The 23,549-nt window shown below is 41.0% G+C and overlaps 1 protein-coding gene across 1 annotated transcript; it reads left to right on the forward strand.

The window, feature by feature from the left end:
* The first annotated feature begins 247 nt into the window (after positions 1-247).
* On the forward strand, positions 248-22,592 carry LOC103778499 (serine/threonine-protein kinase Sgk3). Its single transcript, XM_008946088.1, has 16 exons — positions 248-325; positions 4,170-4,253; positions 5,801-5,873; positions 8,281-8,356; positions 11,918-12,005; positions 13,854-13,903; positions 15,239-15,296; positions 15,926-16,009; positions 16,101-16,232; positions 17,098-17,210; positions 17,422-17,458; positions 17,567-17,653; positions 19,501-19,596; positions 20,428-20,583; positions 21,202-21,291; positions 21,861-22,592. Exons 1-16 carry the CDS (start codon positions 248-250, stop codon positions 22,029-22,031), a joined length of 1,473 nt encoding a protein of 490 aa, XP_008944336.1. The 3' UTR covers positions 22,032-22,592.
* The last annotated feature ends 957 nt before the right edge of the window (positions 22,593-23,549 follow it).

Below are 23,549 nucleotides of genomic sequence, written 5' to 3' on the forward strand. Positions count from 1 at the left end.
GTGGCTGTACATGTGCATACTAAAGTACATTTTCTGCCAGGAAAAGTTCTTGTCCCACAGGTTTTAGGACTGTGAGTTAAGTGTTCCTGTACTTCATTTTCCTTTTATCTCCATTTTAAGATTACAGGATGGAGTTCACGTTTTCTCAAGAGGAGCTGCGTATCTGGGATCAGTGTCCCTGAAGATACATTCTGACTGCCACTCTGGAAGCAGGTGCTGCAGCAGGTCTGTGACAAGACCACGGGGGATGGATCTGAAGGAGAGCTGCCCCAGCGTCAGCATTCCCAGCTCCGACGAGCACCGGGAGAAGAAGAAACGATTCACTGTGAGTACGCAGGAGCGCAGCACCGCAGGCACACGGGCTGCCAGGGCCACAAAGTGCTGCTTGCCTTTTTCTTTGGGTTTTTTTTTCTCCCCGCTAGCAAGTTTGGTATTATTTTCAACAGGTTTGTGGAAATCTATTCACTTGCTCCTGTGAGTACTGGCCATAGTCCAGTGTGAGGAGTTGTGAATGTTTTACAGTGTTTAACTGTGTTGCTTTCTGCAAAAAGAATTTGGCTTTACAAGTTCCTGGTATTTTTACCCCCAAATAGAAGCATTTTCTTGTGTATAAAATACATGTGTCCAAATGCAGAGCTAACATTTTGGTAAGAAATTAGATTTAAGATTTGGCACCCTACCTGATATCGCATGCAAATGTTTATTTTGTAAAGGAATAAGGTGTGGTTTTGGTTTAGGTTTCTTGCTTTGTTTTTTGAATGACCACTTTTTTTATACTTCTATAATGTTTTGTGTAAAAAAAAAAAAAAAAATCACATTTTTGAAAGACCTTTTTCTGTCTTCCTTCCTGTTTTCTGATTCGAATGCCTGTGAGTTTTTTCCTATCCTGTTCCCATTTCCAGTCCTTGTCATTCCCCCACCCCACTTCCTTTTTTGGCACCCCAGTCTGACTCGCTTCTTTCTGGAAGTAAAATCTTCCCTCTCTGTGGGGAAACTGCATTGCAAACTGCAAAACAAAGCAGTGAGGCACGGACCTTTGGTTTGCTTAGCTGTGTGCTGGGATATAAAGACAGCATTGTAATAGTTCCTTTAAAAAGCTGAAATGATTTCATTCTCTTGTGCAACTTCCTCTAAGCTCTTTTTTTTTTTTTCATTTGAGTGAATTGGTCACTCTTCAGCTGTGGAATGCAAACACCCTTAGATTGAGTTGCTGTCTGCAGAACACAACAAAACAAAGATTTGCCTTGGGTTACCTGTATCTGCCTTTCCTTGGAGAAGAATAATGCTGTGATTCTACGCTTGTTCCATTCTACAAGTGTATCAAGTTGCCATTTGGGGAAGGAGTGTGTGCTGGTGAAGGGAACATGCAAAAGAGAACTTTAACTGCTTTAAACTACTGCATGCACGTAAAACTCAAACAAACAGGAGCAACTTCATGAAAGCCTAAACTTGAGCAAACCAGATTGGCTTTACTGCCTCAGTGCTTGCAGATCTGTTGGTAAAATGTGCCGGTGTGGTACGTGCCAGCACTGTGATTTCCAGGTCACTTTACCTAAAGATCTTGTGTGACAACCTCAGCAACTTAAAGGCACTTTCTTAGGGCATGCCCTTTAGTAAATAGTACAGGCAAAGATAGGAAACTTCAGAAATTGGGGCTGAGGAGAGGGAAAAGGGATCCATCCCAGCTTGTACTCTTCGTTCCTCCTGAGCATTTTCATAACCTTTTATTGAATATTGGAATTGGTTATGTACTAAGTACAAACAGATCTATTTACCACCAGTATTTGTTTCTTGACAAATAATTTCATGTTTGAATTTTTTGGGTGTTCTGACAGGGAAGCTTTTTCCTTCCACTTAATGCATGGTAACCAACCTCTATGTATGTTCACTCCAGTTCACTGTCCTGCCTTTTTCTGAAGATTCAGCATTCACTTTCTTCATAAAAATAGCAAAATATTTGCTTGTTTGGGACCTTATTTAGGCTATATTGGTTGCTCTTCTGTCCTGGCTGCATAGTGGGCCATTCTTTTGCTGAATAGCTTTGTTCTGGATTTCTTGCATTCATCCCTGTGCTGTTTGATGTCTGAGGCTTAATTTTCTCTTCTGACCCGTTCTTGTCTCCCTTTACAGCTCCATCATTTATGGGCTTATTGAGAAATCTCTTTCAGGGGTGCTGTCTGTCTGACTATATCTGGAAGCTTTGTCTCAGCCCTGTGATGTGTAACACCAATCTCCAGCCCTGTGGAAGTCATGGAGGTTTTTTTTATTTATTTTGTTAACAATACTTTCCTTACTTTCTGAGTGCTTGCTCTCTTGAAATTGGAAAACAGCCTCCCTTCTTACCTATCTTTATTTAATGCAAACTGAGTATTTAATCCAGGATCATAAGCTACCAAAACAGAGTCAAAACCTTTTAATTTTAATGACTTATTTTGTGAAGAAGTCTATCCCATTCAGAGCTGGACCCTTTGCTGTCTGTATCTTGGAAAATAATTTATTACCTTTCTAGAAACAGGCATTGCACATCTTCTAAATCATTACATAGGTGGAGATGAGAGTAGTAACTCAGCCCAAAGACATGGTTTTGGTTTCACCAAAGTCTTTGTAGGTATCATATGTGTTTTTACCATTCTCTGTTTCCATAACTGTTGAACTTGGAGTTTCTCCTTTGTTGGGTACGCAAGAGCTCTGGTGGTGGTGTGAACTCCACCAGGAGTAGTCATATCTGGTTTTTTTTTTATGCTCTTTCATGTAAAAACTGTAGATTCTGAAATTGTTCTACAGACAGCTACTCTGAGAACAAAACTGTTTTGAGTTTGTCAAGGGGGTGAATGTCATCTTGTATCCACAGTGCTGCTTGCCTGGGCAGTTTGCAGCCTGTGCCCCTTGTCTGGCTGATGAAGTTGTCCATGGCCTGCCTCTGTAGCTGGGTAGCACTGGTGTGCCATGCACTCATGGGACTGAGGGTGCCGTGTGTTTGAACATGATTTGCAGGGCCCGATGGCTGTAGGAGAGGCCTGGCTCAGGAGGACAGCACTTCAGTCTTTGCAGCTGTCATTTACAGACTCGGGAGGCTCTAGAAAGTGTGTAGCTCAGTTTTATGCCAACCCTTGTTTAGCAGCAACTAAAGGTGGTTTTGTAAGAAGGGTCTCATCACTGTTCTACCTGATGCTTCTATCCAGCCTCCTGTGTTCCACAGGGAAGACTGAGAGCAGGTTATTTGAGCAGTTATCATAGCATGAATGCAAATGTCAGGCTAAGGAACTGATGGTGGTGGCTGTTCCCACTTCCACTGAGGTGTAAGGGAAGGAGAGGTAAGCTGCTGTTGCAGGACAAGGGAGAGACTGGGGCATTGCTCCAGCTTTCTGCTGGAGGAACTCACAGCCTTCTGCACTGGTTTCCTTGCTGTGCCCATCCTCTCCCCTGAAGGCATAGCCAGGCTCCCTTGGGAAGTGCAAGAAGGTGGAGGAGGGAGGTCAGCTACTTGCATCAGAGACTGGAGAAGCCCGCGGACACTCCACTGTCAGCCAGGTCCATGAAGCCAGGGATTGACAGTCTGTCTAGTTACTCAAGTCCTCTGCTGTGGTAGGACTGGAACAGCCAGGACTGTGCAGCAGGCACCAGCTGGGGCTTGTGTGACCTGTGCTGGATTTCAGCCACAGCAGCATCTGCCTCCTGAGCAGCTGTGTCACTGGCCAGGATCCTGGCTCTGACGTGTGCTCGGGACGCTGCAAGGAACAGTTATCTTTCCATCTGCCTGCCATAGGTGCTTTCTCTTCAGGTTTTGCTGAAGGCAATCTTCAGAGTTTAAATGCTTTACTTCCTTAATATGAGTCTTTGGTATGTATTGTCAAGTTATATTATAAATTGTACAGCAGTTTTATAGAATTCTATCCAATCGCCAGGTGTTCTGTTTGGATATGAACTAGTTTACGAAACTCCATTAAATCAGCTTTGGTGTTAGTTTTTGCCAACCTGGTATATTTAAAAAATTCTGTAAAAAACATACTTTTAATTGATCAAACTTGTTTTGATATCTTAGTAAGAAACACAGAGCTCAACAAGGACACGTACACATTTAACAGCCTGCTCTTACTTCCACCACAGGATTAAAGCTGTGAGGTTTTCTATAACATTGCAGTGTCAGTAGTTCATCTGTGTTGCTGCAGGTGTACAAGGTGCTGGTGTCGGTGGGCAGGAGCGAATGGTTCGTGCTGCGGCGCTACGCGGAGTTCGACAAGCTCTACAACACAGTAAGCGGGGCGAGCTGTGAGAGGAGCCAGGGCAGCACAGGGGGACAATGCTTGCAGCGTTAGGGCTTGAGTTAATTCCCTCTTGAGGAGCTGGAGTCAACGTTCAATAACTTCTGTTTGAGGAATATGGCAGGGTGCGTTTGTTAAATGTTGGTTGTTTTGAATTTCAAACTCCGAATCCACTTATTTGTTACTTTTTTTTCATTGCTGCTTGGGATCATAGAAAATTCCAATTTATTGGTTATCAAAACGTCTGAAATGTGCATTTGTTCACAATGGGAAAAATGACCACAAAACTTAAAGCATCCAACAAGATAAATTTCTCTTAAAACAAATGTTTTGCTTTGAAGTACTGAAAGCAGTAAAGAACTTCTTGTTTCTTAATATAAACTTTCTGTTTAGTCAGTCATAGCAATTCCTGCCTGCAGTTTCAGGAACAAATCTTGTGGCAGAAGTCCAAATAAACCAGGCCTCTTCAGCAGCTAAGGCTGGATTTCTTGCGTTTGCTGTTAGAAGAGGATTTTGCCCCATTTGCATAGCAGGCAGGTGGAACAAATAGTTGCCCAGATGTGCCATTTATTATGTGCCTTGTGTCCATGCTTCATGTTTAGAGCCCACAATTTTTGCTTTAACAAAAGAAAAAATAATTGCTGCGTGACTCCCAGAAGAAATTATTAAAAGCTGCTTATCTGTGCCTCCACTGCCCCTGTGGGAACCAGTCAGGCTTTTCTCCCTGCCAGCCCAAACCATTCTGTGATTCTAGAATTCATGTAGTATAGTACACCAAAAAGAGCTTGTGCTGCTAGCTGGAGGAGATGCTGATGTTTCTGAGGACAGAAGAATTGCCAACTACTGTAGCAGAAAACTACCCTCTTAAAGAGGATGGGAGTAAGATTGTTCTTCAGGAGTGCTTGAAAATGAAACAAGTGTAAGCGAGGCTTGGCTCACGTCAGGTTCTTTGATAGACTCACTGCTGTTGTGTATGATTTCCTGGTCAGTTTATCAAGTGCAAAATATAATTGTCAAATGCAGCATTGTAAACCAGGCTGTTCATCCGTTTACAGTTTTGACTTAGGGCTACACTGTCTGTGGTTTCTAAAGCGTTAGGAATGGGCAAAACACAGAGGTTTAAGATCCCCAGTTGATCTTAAATCTCATATGTACACTCCTATGCAAGGAAGAAAAAACAAACCCGAGAGAGAACTGATGGAGGAGGGAAGTAAAGAGGAGAATAAAACGACCGTAGCCTAATTTTTTTAATCTGGAAAATCATTTTGGCAGCATTGCAGAAGACAGCTGCAGTAGTCCGTAGCTTTCTAAAGTGAAATGGCCTTTGAATTTAAAAGGCAATGACTGGTGCAAACCAGCTGAGTACAGATTGTTTTAGGTTTGTTTTTCTTCCCAAATGTGTGAATAGAGAAGATGGCAGAGGAGCAGAATTACTAATAATCAGATGTTCAAACTGTTTACCAGAACACAAAGAGAGTGCAATTATTTCTAGGTACTTTGATGTCTAAGCACAATCCAATTGTGTGTGTTGTTTTCAGCTAAAGAAGCAATTTCCCACCATGAACCTGAAGATTCCAGCTAAAAGAATATTTGGAGATAATTTTGATCCTGGTAAGGTATCATCTTGTAATTTGCTTTGTTAGTTTCTTGATATGAAAATTGATCTAATCCAGCCTACAAGAAGCTCTCTTAGATGAGTTTTGCACCAGTCCTCAAAACAGTGACTAAACCAAAGTTTAGTCATGCTTCAGTCAAGAACAGGAACTGGTGTAGGTGGGTGTTCTACCTTGTGGTTGTCAACAAAACATTGCTTAGTGGCTCAGGGCCTCTCTTGCACTGGAAGCTGTAGTTCCTTCCAGCCTTCCTCTGTTCAGGACTGTGAGAGATGCTGAGCTGTCAGGTATAATCTCTCTTTTGCAAAAGCAAAAGCCAAATCCCAGACTCCTCTAAACATATGTCTAGTAAATGTTAGACTTCCTCTGTGTGTTCCTCTTCCCCCTCTGAAAAATGAAATAGCTATAGGATTTATCTTTGAAGGCTTTTGAGCTCTCTGTATCTAGATGTGCTTCCTTGTGCAGTTTAGATGCTTCTTGTTACTGTTCCACTTACAGGAGCCTGTCTGATGGGAACATGACATCATCAAGTTAGATAGGGCCAAGTTGAGCTTGCTCTGTCCACATCAAATTGCTAATGAAAAATCAGTTGTAAAGTGCATTGAGTTAACCTAGGTGGCACCACCAATGACTAGATAAAAAGCCAGGTGGGAAGGCTGGGCCTTTACTCTGTGTTTGTACCCTTCATTCAGGCTTTTTTTACTTCAGGGTTCTCCTGACTGTCACTGGACATCTCCCACCCTCCCCTGGCTTGCTGGTGTGTTTGTAGTTTCACCTCCTCCTGCACCTGTTTCAGGCATTTCATTTTCTCCTTTGTTGAAGAACAAATGGATCCAAAGGTGTTGAGCTCTTGGGATGTGTTTTGCATTTTTTAGAGTTCTTTCCAACAAATTAATTTTTGGCAGTTACAGTTAATCATCTGAATCCTGATGTGAAACTCCCTTCTACTTTTTAATAAAATAATCAAATGCAAGTATGCAAGCTCTGATGTCCTCTTGTGGTGAAGATGTAAAAAATTGGCCACAAATTCTACATGTAGGCAGATGTACATGTGTCTGCTGAAACTTCTTGTTTGGGTTGGGTTTCTTTCGTTTTCTCTGACCTTGGGGTTTTCAGAGCTGGCTGGAGACCATCCCACACAGTCTGGTCTGCTGTCCAGCTAATGTACAGGTGGATTTCTTGGAGACAAACTTAGAAAACTGAAGTTTAAATGGAGGTGGAGCTTTTTTAAAACTATATGTGTAAAACAAAGACCTCAGACTTGTTTTAAATTTCCATGAACAACGCTGAAATCCTCGAAGCATGAGAAACTAAAGAGTTCTCAAGATGTTTCTTGCTAGGGGGCAGGGTGGAGATAGAGCCATGATGCTCATTTGAATAATTCTTTATCTTAACACTGATTTATTGAAGCTTTGATGTAATGTTTCTGCTGGTTTCTGAAGTCAGTTGCATATTGTACAAATGTAAAGGCATTTTACTCCTGTCAGTCCCTGCTTGGGTATGCAGAGTTGTACTGTTGTGCTGCAGTGCAGTAGAGTGAAGTTTAAATTTCTTGCTGGATGTCAGTAATGTGGGATTGTTACATTCCCTAACAAATTCCTATTAAATTCCCTACTTACAAACTTTTTTCTTAACATTTGAAATACAGCTTTTAATTGAAATTTAATTTAAAATTTTAATAGTTGTCAGTAATCTGTATGTGACAGAAGGCGTCGTTGGAATAGCTTAAAAGTTAATGCACAAGTTAAATATTCTTTCTCCGTAGAAATTATTGTTGATATGGACAATGAAAGACAAGATTATTCTGGTTTACATTGTGTTTTGTGTTAGAGCTCTCCTGCTTCAGATCCCTTGCACGTCTTTCCATATTGCTAAAGAAAAGTCATGTGTCTTAAGCTTTGGATAAGGATGAAGACTGAGGGCTTTTTTTTTTTTTTTATTAATGTTAGTGATGATGTCCAAAATAGAGAGAAAAGCATTTTACTGAAGTCCTCTCTAACACTTGCATCCAAGCACCTGCTGGTGGGATGAGCTGCCTGAGTTCCCCCTGCCACACACATCAGGGAAAGGTGTGGTTTGGTGGGACCCGTAGGGTACAAACTTGTGCAGCTGATGTCAGGTTTTGCCTGTGGGGTTTTTCCAGGTGGAGTCAGGTCCTGAAGGGCTTGGTGTGCTTTTGGTGTTCCTGGCCTTCTACACTGAAAAGTGGTGGTGTTAGAGAAACTGAAGTTTATTCTCTCACCTTGCTTCAATGTTTTAACCTTGTGATTTTCATATCCTGTTCTGAACTGTCACAAACCAATTTCTTAACTGCTCTTTAAGTCCTAAAAACAGCTAAATTTGAAAATAAGTCTTTTTTGCAGGCTGACTGATCATTCTCATAAATTTTTTTTTTTTTTTTTTAGATTTTATTAAACAGAGAAGAGCAGGACTGAATGAATTCATTCAAAATCTAGTTAGACAGCCAGAGCTATGCAAAAAGTAAGTAATTTCATTTCTGTTTTATAAGGGTTGTTTAAAAGACATGAGATGTCAAATACAAAATTACAAATTAAGTACTTTTAACCAGAAAATGTATTTTATTTGTTCCATGCTCTTAAGTATAATAAACTTTATTATGACTCTTCCTTCAGGAAAATTCTACAGACCAATGAACAGCCTTTAATGCACAGTTTGGTGTGAAAGCATTCGATTTCACAGTAATTTGTTGTTCTTTTCATAACTGCAAGGTACTTTGCTTTTCTGGAGTGACCTTCTGCTTTTTGCAGTGCTCCATTGCAACAGATCATACTGATGATTATATAATGTATTGCCTTTTCTATGTACAAATGAATGTTATTAGTGAAGAAATACCAAAACTTTATGACCTTGGTTGCTGGGGTTTTTTAGTAAAATCTGCTAGAAACTGCTCATGGAAGATGTGGTGACTGAGTCTTCACAGATAATCCATGTCCTAGCTTGCTTAGGCTGCTTTGCTGTAGTGTGCTAATTCAAGTTGCTGTTGGGTAAACTCATACATGTACAAGGAAGACTTGGAGGGGTTACGCGTTCTCAGAGAGCTCCAAGGAAGTCCACCTGCCACTGCAGCTTCTGAGTGTTGGAACCAGTAGCAGGATGCGATATTTTTAAGTCCTGCATAGGAAAACTCACTAAAAGCTTACAGTTGGTTCATGATGTCCTGGTTGGTGTGTTAGAGTGTTGAGAGAGACTCTGTAATGGTTGATGAGGATCCTCCTGCAGTCACTGTCACGTGGAATATGGGGAGAGATTGATCCTTGGCTTGGATCGAATTGGGAAGTACGTGGACTGGCTTCAAACTGCATTTTCTCAGATATCTGTACCTGATAGAGAGCTTGCTATCGTGGATCAAACACAGGTGTTGCAAAAGAAAGTCAGATGGGCAGAGATCTGATTAACGTGTCCCCCTTGCTGACTGGTGCCCCAGACTGAGCTGGGAGTGTTACTGGTGAGCACTGTGAGCCCCCTACATCACCACTCCCGTTGGGCTGCTCACCCCTCCAGCACAGGTCTCTGCTGGGAAGTCACCCCACTTCATTGTCAGAACAGCTCCAGAGAAAACCCCTTGGAACCCAAGCACATGAGCCAGGACACATTAGAGATGTAATGTAGTTATTTTTAAATAGTCTAAAGTAGCTCCTTAATGAAAATGAAGCCATTTGCATAACACTTGAAGAGCTCAATGGTGACAATACCCTGAGTGCTCTGTGGGAAATGAGTTACCAGTTCTGTACATTCTGCACATCTTCCCTGGCAGAAAATCAGATTGTTCTGGTTTCAGAATCTGATGAATACAAAACTGAATGTGGCCCTTGGACTGGAAGATCTTGCAGCCCATGTTGGGGAGAGCAAACCTTGCATTACAGCAATTGTGCTCTTTCAAAATGGTGATGTACTTTATGGCTTTTTGAGCCTTTGCTTGCTGGAAAAAAGAGCAGGGGCTTACCTTTTTTTTTTTTTTTTTTAATATGTGGAGCAGGAGGTGCTGGGCACCATTGCTTAAATAAACCATGTTAAGAGTCTGTCAACTGGCAATTAATTTTACCATTTGGCTTCAAAATTTATGTCACTTTTTGGGCTTGTTTGTATTTCTAGGTGTGCCCAACATTTTTGTGGGGCTCCCTGTGTTCCTGCAGGAAGGTTCATGCAGAAAAGAAGTATCACAGAAGGAACTGTGTTTAGGCAGAGCCTGAAATCCCTTTGTGGATTTTAGAGATAGTCCATAAACTAATGTTATCCAGTCAATCACAAATATTCAGACAAAATCAATTTTTGCTGGTAGTATACATACAATGTATGTTGAGGATCTCTTTTTAAACTGTTTTATTGATCCTTTTAACTTCATATGTGAGGTCATTTTAGGGTAGTTTATTTTAAAACACATGGAGTTAATAGGTATGAGCTAATACAGCAGAGAAGTCATACCAATCTCTAGCATGTTGCATAACATGCTGCAATCTTGGCTGAGAAATGGGTACATTAAACTTATTTAAGGTTTAATTGCTACATTTTTGCAGTGCTTTTGAAATTACAGATGTGAAGAATGTAACATTGATGGGTTTGGCTTCTGGCTGCTGTGTAGAGCAGAGATTGCTGAATACCCAGTGACTGCACAGCAGCCTTTTACCCTCAATATTTGGGGGTTTTTGTTTGGTTTGCGTTTTGTTTTGTTTTTTTCTCCCTGCTGTGAATCCAGTCATGGACAAAGTTACTAGAGTAGCTATTTGAGATGTGTTACAACATGCTCTATTTAATCAGCCAGTTGTCTAGAATAATTAATGCTGAAAGGTAGTTAAAGTCTAGTTCTGTTGTTCTGTCTAGTGTGAAAAACTAGCTATAACTATTTATTCTTGATTTTATGATATCCAAAGATTCTGAAACTGAAATTGTTGCATCATGAGCCAATATTACTGGAGTATTCAAACCATAGTGGTTTTTGTCTTCCTGGGACTCGGGATACAAGATAGACCCTGAAATAGGTTGGAATTTGGAGTTCATATAAAATGGGAAGAATTAATCTGAAATGATGGTGGGAAATGGTGTGAAGTCCTGTTGCTGTGCTTTAAATGTGAAGGCTGGAGGTGACTGAAACGGATGTCAGATAAGGTTTAGGAACACAGCATGCTGAGTGATGGAGGCTATGTGGCACAGGGCATGAGTGTGGGTCGGTCATACCAGTGGGAGATAGGGGAGCTGGGGAGATGTCAGAAACATCTCATCTCGTACTTCTGACCCTTACAGAATTGTGCAGGGTGAAATGGATTTGAAGTAGCAAAATAGAGCTGCTCCTTACATAAACCCACCCTGCTTTATAAGTGCTAGGGATAAGGTAAAAGACCAGCTCCGTAGCTGCTAGTGCTTCTCCTGTGCTGAGCAGGTCAGGCAGAATTTCCTGCAAGTGGCTGCACTGAGACTCAAGAGAACTTTATCTCTGAAATTTAGGTAAGATTTCTTCAGCTGACTGGAAGGATTTCTTAACGTGGTCCTGTCAGTGCCCAGACAGAACGCATCCCAAATACAAAATCACCTCCTGCTGGAAGGTGAACAGCGACAGGAACATCACTGCTGTGTATCTCTTGAGGCACACATCTCTCTCTGGGATACAGACTATGCATTTCATTCTCTGTTGTGTTAGACTGCTGCATTAATTTTGGAAAACTAAAAATGGTTTTAAACACTTCAGATTTTTGAAAGAAAGGTGGTTTCCTGGTGGTTGCCAGCCAGTTATAACTCCTGCTTTCCTCTAATAATTACCTTTTAATGCAGTTCTGCAAGCAGTTCCTTATGGACTCTTCACATACATATACTTAAACATGTCAGTTTTTTTCGAGTGGGAAATTCCATGTCCTGTATGCAAGACCTTCAGCAGCTGAGTTATACTTCTAGAAAAGTATTTCTTGTCTTTAATTAAACAGTACTTAAACCTAAAACTTAGAGTAACTCATGTGTACACTGCTGTGTCATCCTGTGCCCCCTGTGGTTCTGTCTGAAAGTCACCCAGGTTATCTGTGACTGTGTTTCTAGCCCGGATGTCAGAGCATTCCTTCAGATGGATAACCCAAAACACCAGTCAGACCCATCTGAAGATGAAGATGAAAGAAGCTGTCAGAAGGTAATAATCCAGAAGTGGAACAGTATTCTAAATTTTGGTGACTTGAGGGCAATCGTAGGTGTATCACTTACTGAAAGTCACTGGTTGGTTTTGCAGTAAATCCCCTCCACACTCTTTTAAACCAGCCTGGCCCACAGTGGGCAGTTTCTCTGTGGGCTGTGGCTGCCAAGGGGAGCGACCGCTGGCTGCTGCCTCGCCTCGTCCCGCCTGCTGCACAGCTTCAGTCACAGCTCAGCTGCCACAGTTCCTGGAGTCTCCAAAGATTATTGCTAAGAACATGTGGCAAGGAGCAGGGGAGACTGGATGTTTAATTGTCTCTCTGTTTGCTGCTGTGTTGTGTGGGGGTTTTTTTTAATTTTTTTTTTTTTTTGTAAGGAGAGAGAGAAATACAATTCTCTCAGGGTGGGGGGGTGTAAATGCAGTCTTTCAGAAAGTCACTCAGAAGCAAGGAAGGATTTAATTTCACATATAGCACCATGTGAGGTCTGAAACCTCTTTTGTTACAAAAGCCCCTATGTGGCTAGGTGGATTCTCTGAAAATCAGTTTAGAGTCTCCAGAAACAGTGCTTTTAGGAAAAAGGAGTATTTCTGGGAAGGCAGAAGTGCCATATTTAAGCTCATTTTATCTTTGTGGGGTTTTTTTGTTGGTTGGTTGGGTTTTGTTTGTTTGTTTGTTTGTTTTTTTCTGGGCATACAGATGTGATCTTAGTACTTCTTATTCAGCCCTTGTTAAAGATGTAAGAGTTGTCATCTTGGTTTGTGTGTGATCCACAGCAGGTTTAGTGTTTTCTGAAAGCTTCACTTCCAAAACCACCAGTCTTTGCTGCTTTTTTTTTTTTTAAGGCTTGACAGCGCTGTGAGCACACAGCAAAATTCTAATTCAAAGTACCATTTCCCTCCTCCTTTGACAGGTATTTTAAGTAATGTGGAATGATCTAAACCTTCTGAGTGACATTAACAATGTGTCATGCTACAACCAATTCCAGAGCAGGAGGAGAGCTAGAGCATAGTGGCCTGGACCATACTTTGTGACAGAAACTTCACCTTCTCATAGATACTGTAAATGATGGAGCTGAGCAAAAAGGAACAAAAACAAGCCTTAAAAAAACCAAACAAACAAAAAAATCAAAATCTTTTCTATATAAAAAATAGCACATTTACAACTGACCAGTACCAACGTGTGATGATGAGGGTACAAATACTGCTGTTTTAATTAAAAAAAAAAAGAGAGAGAGAGAGAGAGAAAATTACCTAAATGACAGTGGCTTCCTCTTCTCTCTGTTACAAATTCTGGCTGGGTGTGTACCTGTAATATTCATGTTATTCCTGGAATTGAGTTAGTTAACCTTTAATGTCAGGACAGAAAAGGTTGCTAATGTTTTTCTTGGGGTAGCGAAAGTGTTTGTGTCTGTTCTTTTTTAAAGCACTGTGTCTTTTCATTAATTGCTCTTGCATAAACTGTGGGTTTGAAATTATTTTACTGGTAAGATCATGGAAATGTAGGATAAATATTCCTCGTGTTAAGTTCTGGACGAGGAACAAGTTGTTTGTTGAAGCACTTAAAATTTTACTCCTAATCCTGTCCTCTGTTTCTGGACAGAATTATTTTATTACCTTTATCCTTGAATGTGATGGGTGTAGAAATTATTTGGGACAGCGTGATGCTGGCCAGATATTTCCACTTAGAAAGCTCCCAATCTGGATGTTAGATTTCTTTAAAAATGTAATGTAAGTGTAAATGTATGGGCTGAGCAAATTAGTAGAGTATTTTGAAATTATAGTGGTCGAAATGTAAGAGTGACTTTTTAAAGTAGTATTAAAAATAAACCTCTTTGTCTCTCCTGACAGTTAAACTCTACCTCACAGAATATCAACTTGGGACCATCTGGAAATCCTCAGTAGGTTTCAAATAAATTGTTTTAAAATGTAATTCAATTCAGTGTAAAATCCTTTTTTTTAATTGAATTTCATTAAAATTAATTTCAAAACCTGAAAAGTTAAGACTGAGTGTAACTGTTAATAGTGTGAAAAGTTCTTTGGAGAGATGCCTTTATATAGTTGTTAATTTGCGCTGCTTGGGAGGAGGAAAAACTTTGAATCCTGTGGTAAATCACCATTTTTAAGACTTCTTTTTTTTCCTTTTCACCTTCAGTTTTTGTTAGTCTGCTGTAGCAATGATGAACTCTCTCTCTTTGAAGCAGTCCCATGACTTGTTAAAAATGTGAAGGGTTTTTAAAAACAAATTTGTTCTAATGCATGGCAAAGGAGCAACTCTGCCTGGTTGACACTCCAGAACTAGCTACTGCAGGCATAACTTGCTTCTCTGTTTGGTGCCTTCTGCAGAGCTGCTGTTCCCGGTTCTGTGAACATCTGCTTCTCTCATCTAGGAAATGGCTGCTCCTGTAGCTTTGCTTTCCTCACGGGTTTGTTCTGGGCTAACAGGAGGAAACGCTTAATGGGTTGCAGTATGAAATGAAACTGGAGAGCACTTCCCTTCAGGGGCGATAAACAGAGAGGTCTATGGTGATGTGACTGTTCTTCTGGAATCTGCAAACATGGCTAATTGTTTTGCTGACCAAAATATCTCTGAATTATATTTAGGAAACAAGTAAGGGAATCCTGGGGGGGGAAAAAACTGAAAGGTGTGGTGATGTGGGAAGTGGAAAAACTGGAAGTGAATTCATATGTATGCATGCAGAAGAGGAAGCTGTTTGGGCCTCCCTTTTCCTGCTAATTTAAAATGAGGGATGAATGGATGTAGGGAAGGATGGAATAAGCAAAGAGAGAACAGAAAATAAACTTGGCTCATCCTTCCTTCTTTCCCTCATGTAAGCTTGAGAATCCATTTGGCCCTCTGGGAATGAGAGAACCTCCAGGAAAAGTCACGGGGAAATGGAGACTTAAAAATGACAAGAAACTAGACTATGGAGACTGAAAGAGCAGTCTTGCTCCTCCTTTATATCTTTGCCTTACATTTATAAAATAAGCTCAAAGGATGCAATGTGAATGCTTTCCCTGGAGGAAGAGGGGACTGCAAAATGAAGAGGCGCCGTTGTCTCCGAGGGAGGGGAGGCTCTGCAGGGTCTGGGTGCTGGGTGGAGTGAAGAGCACAGAGGGTACTGACAGACGGTTCTTCTCGCGTTCCAGCTCACGTGCTACCCTAGCCTGCTGTACAGCTATAAAGCTTGTCCTTTCTACCCAGATGACCTGTCTCCTTCCTAAATATCTTTCAGTGCTAAACCAACAGACTTTGATTTCCTGAAAGTGATTGGGAAAGGCAGCTTTGGCAAGGTGAGCTTTCTTACCCCAGTGTCCTCCCCTGGCACTGGGATGCTGGCTGGTGTCCTGTGCCTACTGACTGCTGGGAGGAACAAAAGGGAGTGTTGCCTGTTCTCATTAGGGGCAGTAAGGAGACAGTGTCCCACTCAAGAGGAAGGGGGTACCCCTGTGCTACACAGCACCTGGGGTACAGATGGATCCACTGTCTCCCATTGCTGGCAACGACTCTTCTGTCAACCCCCTGGTACTGTGGAGTGAGTGACAGTGGCTTAAGTACTGGTACTCTGCAGCAGCACAACAGAGAGTCCTTATTGAAATCTTGGGGCTGGGGTTATTTTTCAAGTTGTTTTTCAATAAATTATCTTTAAAATGGCTAAAACCAGATGAAATTGATTTTGCTAGAGATTCAGCAGGTCATGGAAAAAAATCAGTCTTTCCTGACATCACTGTCACCACAGATTTTTTTACTGACCTGTGAGCTTATGCTACTGGTGATCACATTGCTGATTGACTTGGAAGCAAAGAAACTGTCATGTGGGAAAAAACCCAGCATGTGAATACATTCCAGTTTTGCTGAAATTATTCCTAACAGAATATGGACTGCAACAGTGGCATTTCTTCATTTGTTTTGAATTTCACAGGTTCTTCTTGCTAAACGGAAACTGGATGGGAAATACTATGCTGTCAAAGTGCTGCAGAAAAAAGTTGTTCTTAATAGGAAAGAGGTGAAGAGAAACATTCTTTCTCCACCCACCTCCCTTCCTTTTCCCCTTCACTATAAAATCTTTTACTTACTGATCTTTTACTTCCTTACAGCAAAAACATATTATGGCTGAACGTAATGTGCTGTTGAAAAACGTGAAACATCCGTTCCTGGTTGGATTGCATTACTCATTCCAGACAACAGAAAAGCTTTACTTTGTCCTGGATTTTGTGAACGGAGGAGAGGTAGGTAGTGGCTGTGTGTGGAACTGAGTCTCTGAGCAACTGGATTTACTATACTAATATTATTGGGAACCTTGGGATTATTCTGTAGCTTTGCACGGTCTAATTGCATATTGCCAAATCACCTTCTCCTCAGGGTTCTTGTCCTTGAAGCAATGCTGTTGAATGTGAAAAGCCATTAAGTAACTGGCCTGGGGGAAAACTTGTGAAAGAAATGGAGAAAGTCTGTCTGTGTTTAAATAAGATGTTGTGTAGTAGTTTGTCTTCCGCTAGGGACCTGTTGCTTTTCAAAGCACCCAGTGCTTCCAGGCCTGCTCAAGAAGATCATGTATAAACTAGTTGAATAGCCAATATGCATGACAGAGGTATAAAACGTTGCTGCAGCTTCTTCAGGTTTTGTGGAACATCAAGGTCTTGTAAACTAATAATGCCTGGACCTAGCTAGTTTGTGTAAATTTGACCTAGCAAATTTGTTGTGATTGAAGAAAACAGCTTATTAAGAAATTGACTCTGTAAGAAGAGCTGTGTGTCTTGTCAGTTGCTCTGTTTTCAATTGGTAACTTATCAGTGTAAAATGCACCCACTTCAGAAGGTCTTGCAGGTGCTTAAAGCAGAACAGGAAAGGAGGATGGGACAGGACACTGTTGTAGATGAGAACTCTGGTAGCTGAAAGAGCACAGAAGAGGTAGACTTTAGTTTGTTTTGGCACATCAGTGTTTCCTATTCTGTCGCTGCAGCTCGATACACACAGACAAGTATAAAGTACACTGAACAAACCAGGAGAGCTGGCAGCTAAAGAAAATAACATGTCATTTTAACAGTAATTAACCAATGTATAATGTCTTATTTAATATTTGTGTATTTACAGCTGTTCTTTCACTTACAAAGAGAGCGTTCCTTTCCTGAGCACCGAGCCAGATTTTATGCTGCTGAAATAGCCAGTGCACTGGGCTACTTACACTCCATAAATATTGTGTACAGGTAAGCTCTTGAAATGTAGCCTTCTCCTGCAGGAGCTCAGAATAGGGCAAATTAAGGAACAAAAACCACTACGTGAAATCATCTTATGGGAAACTTGAACCTAACCTGAATCAAAAGTTGAAGGTTTCAGATGAAGAATAAAAGTCCTTGCCTTTCAAGCTCTCATGTTGGTGACTGCTGTTCTGAATCGATGTTTGTTTGTTTTAAATAGGGATTTGAAGCCAGAAAACATTCTCCTAGACTCACTAGTAAGTATTCAACATTATTTTTGGTTTTCTGTGTTCTCTCACAAAACTGGCACTTAGCTGGACTCACGTGTTGAGTACGCAGTTTCTAAACACCGCTTTCTTACACAGGGCCATGTCGTATTGACAGACTTTGGACTTTGTAAAGAAGGGATTGCAAGTTCTGACACCACTGCAACTTTCTGTGGGACACCAGAGGTATGTTGATAACTTTTTTTGGTTTTTGGCTAGTAATAACGACTGCTGGTTGTTGTTAATATTTGTGTAAATGGAAGATTGAATATGCTGGATTGTGCTGTTGGAGATGCGCGTTCTCTTAACAAGCTCTTCCATGAAGTGGACAAATAAAGCTTCCTGCAGAACTATTCTTTGTCCTTTTACTAATACATGGTCTCGTCCCTACTCCCCATTTTCCCATAACACATCTCTTCCTTCCCCACTTTTTACAGCCCTTTCAAACATCATTTCCTCCTGTATCTCCTAACCACTGGCTAGAACAGGACAGTTACCTTCTGTAACAGCTCCAGCAGATTTGCCAGTATCTTACAGTGTCCTGCCATTGATTTTACTGAGTTTATAGGGATTTAATATCTGTGAGTCTTGAGCAGATTTTGCCTATGCATGAAACTTTGAACTTGCCAACTGAGTTTATTGAACTAATTTTCAGTGTAATTCTGAGAAAATTACACTGAAAAGCTTAGAATATGGAAGCCTTGAACACATATGAGGGATTCACTGAAATGCCAGAATTAGTGGCTTTGATAATTTGATAACCATTCTTTAGGCTACAGAAAAGGCCTTTGGAGGCAGTAAAGGATGAGTGAGGAGCAGTATTTAGCTGAAACACTGGAATTAAAAAAAAAAACAAAAAAAACCAAACTGGTGTCAACGTGTAACAACTCATCCTAGTTGTGATCGGAGTAGGAATCTGTTAAGCTGAGTGAGCTGAAACAATGTTTGTGGAATATTTTGGCAGTTCAAAGGACAATATGTGGAACACTGGTAACTAGATCTGAGATCTGTGAGGTTTTTTCCCTCATGTTCAGAGGCTTAGTCTTCACACTGACCTTGGACATGCACAAATTGCAATGTAAGAGGACACCAATGCTGTTGCTTCCTACAAGTTCTTAAAACTACCGGGACTAAATGTCACAGTTGTGTATTAGCCTTTCTAATCCAAGATGTAAATTCAAATATTTTATAAACCTGCCAAAAGTGTAATGGTCTCGCAGTGTTTGTAGATACTGAGTTGAGTGCCTTGGTGAGTTCCAACACCTAGCAAGATTAGAGGAGGTTGTGAAAGATTAGAAGAAGCTTAGATAGTTGAGTAACTGTTGCTTCAGCTGCTTTTTGTGCTTTTGCAGAGTTCCCTGTAGACAGGAGTTCCAGGGCACTCACACATACAGAATGTTTGAGAAATATTGTTCTAATTGAACTGTGAGTTTCAGCCTGTGCCTTCTCTGGCAACACTGTCATTTGTAAATTAGATTTCAGAATTTGGATACTAGACTGAGAGCAGTGAACATCCTGTTGTTTTGAGAGGTGAGAAACTGCCTGTGCTGCAGATGAGGACTGAGGCGGTGGCGATGCAGCCACAGACAGCACGGTCACTCCGTGCTTGGTGGATTGACAGTGAGGCTTCACATGGGTCATGTAGTGTCTCAGAAATTATAGATCTGAGGCAGAAATAGTATCTGACTTGTTTCCATGCACTGGCTGGGGAGCATATGGGCTCAGGACAGCAGCAGAGGCATGGCCAGGTTTCAGCAGCGCAGAGACCCGTCAGAAATGTCAAACAAGTTTCACAGTAGAGGTGGTGAAGTCGTCTGGCAAAGCAGCAGTGTGGGAAGTCTTGTTCCCCTTGGGAGAACCGCTGCCCTGCCTGGGACGTGCCCAGATGGTGCCGAAGGGTTTGCCAGGCTTGTGGGAAGACAAGATCCACACACAGCTTTTCCTGAGGGGGTTTACTGTGATGTAACTAAAATATAGGTGTTATTCTTGCTAGCCTAACGCTCTAAAGTACTTTTTTTTTTTTTTAACTGTAGTACCTTGCACCAGAAGTCATTAAGAAGCAGCCCTATGACAACACAGTAGACTGGTGGTGCCTTGGTGCAGTTCTTTATGAAATGCTGTATGGGCTGGTACGTACTTAATACATGGGGGTAGGGGTGCTTCCCTCCTCTCTCTCCCTTTCTGTGAAGTAACCCTGGAGCATTGTTAAAGATGCTAGCTGTTGAAAAATACTGAAATACTTCCCCTGAAATGGCTGAACTGTTTGTCTGGTACTTAACACAGCACCTGCTTTACTCTTCTGGATTTTGCGTTGCCTCTTGATGTTTAAAATTTCACTTTCCAGTGAACTGCTGGGAGTAACCGGTGAACACAAATAGTCATCACTTTGAGGGAATGTGAGAGTCAACTGAATCAACAGTCATAATGCCCAATAAAACCCCCAATTTACAAGTAAAATTTCGCCAGATACTGGAATAAAGAAAAGTAAAGGACATTTTTGTATTTAGGTCTCCTAGGTTTTCTCCACTATTAGAAGAAAAAAAATCTTACTATGTTTCTTCTAGTCATATGTAATTACTGCAGTAATAATCTGTTCTGATAGTATCCCTGAGTTTTATCCCTTCTCATAGGACCTTAAATAGGGAGACAGATTGGATTTCCTACTTTCATGCTCTTTTCAGGCGAGTTCAGTGGGAGCTCTGGAGCCGGATGGCATCTGTGGCTCCTTAGGAGCGTGAGAAGGTATCAGGAGAAGAGGAGGCGGGTGGGGAAGCTGTCAGGTGCAAAGATCTGGCAGTGCTGATGGCTGGGTTAGAAGTTAGCAGTGTGTAAGAGGAGGCAGATTTCCTCTTTACTGCTAGCAGTTTCTGTTTCTCATTGTGTTTTTCATTTACTGATCATACACGTGAAACAAAATATTGCATGTGCCTTGACATTCATGTACGGCTTTTGTTTTTTAGCCTCCTTTTTACTGCCGTGATGTTGCTGAGATGTATGAGAATATTCTTCATAAGCCCCTAGTTCTGCGCCCAGGAATCAGTCTTACAGCCTGGTCTATTCTGGAAGAACTTCTGGAGAAGGATCGGCAAAGCAGGCTCGGAGCAAGGGAAGACTTTGTATGTCATGTTCTAGTTCATCAAGCCCTCCTTGGTTTAAAGGGACATCAACACATGGATGTGTGCAGCACACGTTTAATAGCTGGAGGAGGAGATTACTCTCTTATGCCTGTCTCTGGTGTCCCCCTTTTTATTTCTTAGTTAAAGCCATCAGTGTGGTCAGTCCCTGAAAGCTGTTTGGGAAAGCAGAGATTGTTGTGGCATATAAATATTTTGAGCTTGGTTGCAGCTTCACCTGCCAGCAAGGGGAACACAATTCCCAGTGTAGGAGTCACTCTGGTAGGTTCCACTGTTAGTAATGAAATTGGGAAAGAATCAAAAGAAAAGGCTATTTTCTGGTAATACCAGTTTAACTACCTACATGAAAAACAGTCTTGTGGTTGATTTTAAGGCTTAACAGCAGAAAATACGATCTTAAAAGGAAACCAGTTCATAGAGGCAGGCTAACAAATTTTACTTGCTGTTTTTACCAACTGCAGCCTTTATTGGAAATTTAAACAGAATAAATAAACTGGTGAAGGACTTAACTTCTTTATGAGCATGCAGTTTGAAGTACTATTTACTATGATGCACAGAATAGGTTTCTGACATACCCAAAATCTTTGTTCCTTACTGCAGCTTGAAATTCAGAAGCACCCGTTCTTTGAATCTCTCAGCTGGACTGACCTGCTTCAGAAGAAGATTCCACCACCTTTTAACCCGAACGTGGTAGGTGCCTGGTGTGGGTTTAGTTCAAACCTGCCATGTTTCTGCCTTTGAGGGCTCCTGTGTTTGCAAAGAAATTTGTTTTGAATGGTGAAGAATGGGAATGTCGCAGTGCTGACTGGCCTTTGGAACAGTCACACTATTGAGCAGCAATACTGTCTTTTACTAACTTCAAACTCCATTTGACTTATTGGTGTTGCCTCTGCTCATTCCTGTCAGAGTGCTCTCAATTTTTGTGAGGTCTGAAGACCAAAGGAGAAAACGCAGATAATCTGTTTCATTTGAAGACTTCCCAAAAGGATGGTTTCCTGCTTTTTTGTCATGTTTTTTAGCTTTATCAGATCATAAGGTGTGCAGGCCTTGGCCTGAACTCCAGCCTAAAAGAAACAAGCAGGCTTTTAACAGCTGTTTTCTGGGATGCTGTGGTGCACTTCCTTAAATTTCCTGTGCTGCAGCAGAAAAGACAGACATAACTTAGATGGCCTGAGGAGTTAAATTTGGAATCTAAGGGACAAGAACAAGTTCTAAACACAGTGTTAATATGATACCTGATAGATCTTCTTGTCTTCTAGGTTGGACCAGATGATATTGGGAATTTTGATTCAGTGTTTACAGAAGAAATGGTCCCGTACTCAGTCTGTGTTTCTTCCAATTTCAACATTGTCAATGCCAGTGTCCTGGAGGCGGACGACGCGTTTGTTGGGTTCTCCTACGCGCCCCCTTCTGAGGACATGTTCTCCTAGGGGCTGAGGAGCCGGCAGCGGTGGGGTTACGGACACCCTCCGTGGCAGCACAGCTACTGCCTCCTGCTGTATGTAGGTGTGAACCACGATCAAACTTTCTCTGCTGTATAGGAGGAATTTGGGCATTTTGGATGGTTTGCTTTGGGGAGTGAACTGTTTGTTCCTGCTGCAGAAAATATTTTTTAAAACCTTTTAAAAGCATTCTCTACATATTTTTTAAGCAAAAACACTGACTGTTCTCATCAGTCCCTTCAAGTTTACATTCGTACCTTTCTAAGATTTGGCTGGCACAAACAGCAGCAAATTTAGTAAACTTATAAATGCCTTTGTACCTATTTACAGTGACTTGTGCTTGAATTGTAACTATGCAAATTGTCTTTTGTATATCCTGGTTTAAAGAAGGTAAATGTTTTCCCTGTTGTATCATTTTGAAATGTATGGTAATTTACCTGTCAGCACTTAAATGAGGGTTTAATAAGTTAAGACCAACGTTCTTAAAGGACTTCACACAGAATGAAAAGTTGGTAATGGAAAACTGGATTCTTGTGCTTGCTGTAGCACCGTTCATTCAGCTGCACCGTCTGAGGTATGGGGGGTTACTCCAGGCAAGGATGGAACAAATTAACTGGACTGATTTGATAACATTACTGATTGTATGTTGTGCTTTTCTTTCCTCCCTGAGATAAATAGGTCTATATTTCAACTAGATTAAAAATATTTTTGGTTAAAACTCTGCTTTTCCAAAGATAATATGCAATAATCACTGTTACTTTAAAAGGCTATCTTGCTTTGACCTTTCAGGGGTGGCTGGTGAAGGGATCATGCCAAATATTTGGGATTTTTCTTACAGATTTGTAGTTTGAAACACTAGTGTGTTCCAAAATGATTATTTCAGTATTCATAGCTACTTGTCTTTGTGTTCCAGCTTGCACTGTTTCTAAATCTTCACTTTAGGGGAAAAAAACCTGTAAATGGCGCTGGTAATTTTAAAAATGTGAAAAGCTATTGTATTTCTCATACACGTGTATGGACAAACTCCTAATTCTGAACAATTTCTGTTTAAGGAAATTTTTAAAAACAATGCAAAAACTTAGTGCAGTTACAATGTATAAAGGCCTATCACGGTAGTAGATTTATTGTATATATTACTTGTAAATAACTTATTTTTGTCTGTTACTTCAAAAATGTTGTGTGGTCTTTTTTTTATTTCCTAAATACATTGTTAAATGCCATGATTTAAATCATCAGACACTGATAAGTAGCCAGAGTTAAATGCTAGATAGATAAAAGAACTAGCTAAGAGAAATGTTATCTGTAGTGCATCAAGATCAGGTAAGAACTGAGAACACAGAGGTGACAGTGGTCTTGTTCTGGGCCTCTGCATGTCATGATGATGGGTTTCAGAGTAAGACAACAAGGTTCAAGGGTAGTAGCCCCTTCACCCAGTGCTGGGCTGAAAGTGAAATCTGAAGCACTAGTTGTGGTAAAGCCTACACTGGAGATGGTCAAAGAAACCTA

Source organism: Merops nubicus, unplaced genomic scaffold, assembly GCF_000691845.1.
Source record: "Merops nubicus isolate BGI_N331 unplaced genomic scaffold, ASM69184v1 scaffold22498, whole genome shotgun sequence".
In the NCBI taxonomy this organism is placed as follows: Eukaryota; Metazoa; Chordata; class Aves; order Coraciiformes; family Meropidae; genus Merops; species Merops nubicus.

Excerpts from the sequence above, each read along its gene's own strand:
- LOC103778499 (XM_008946088.1), top strand. The coding sequence starts at position 248 with ATGGATCTGAAGGAGAGCTGCCCCAGCGTCAGCATTCCCAGCTCCGAC. Across the intron at positions 16,010-16,100 it reads TTGTTCTTAATAGGAAAGAG|CAAAAACATATTATGGCTGA; the intron begins GTGAAGAGAAAC and ends ACTTCCTTACAG. Across the intron at positions 19,597-20,427 it reads ATGAAATGCTGTATGGGCTG|CCTCCTTTTTACTGCCGTGA; the intron begins GTACGTACTTAA and ends TTTGTTTTTTAG.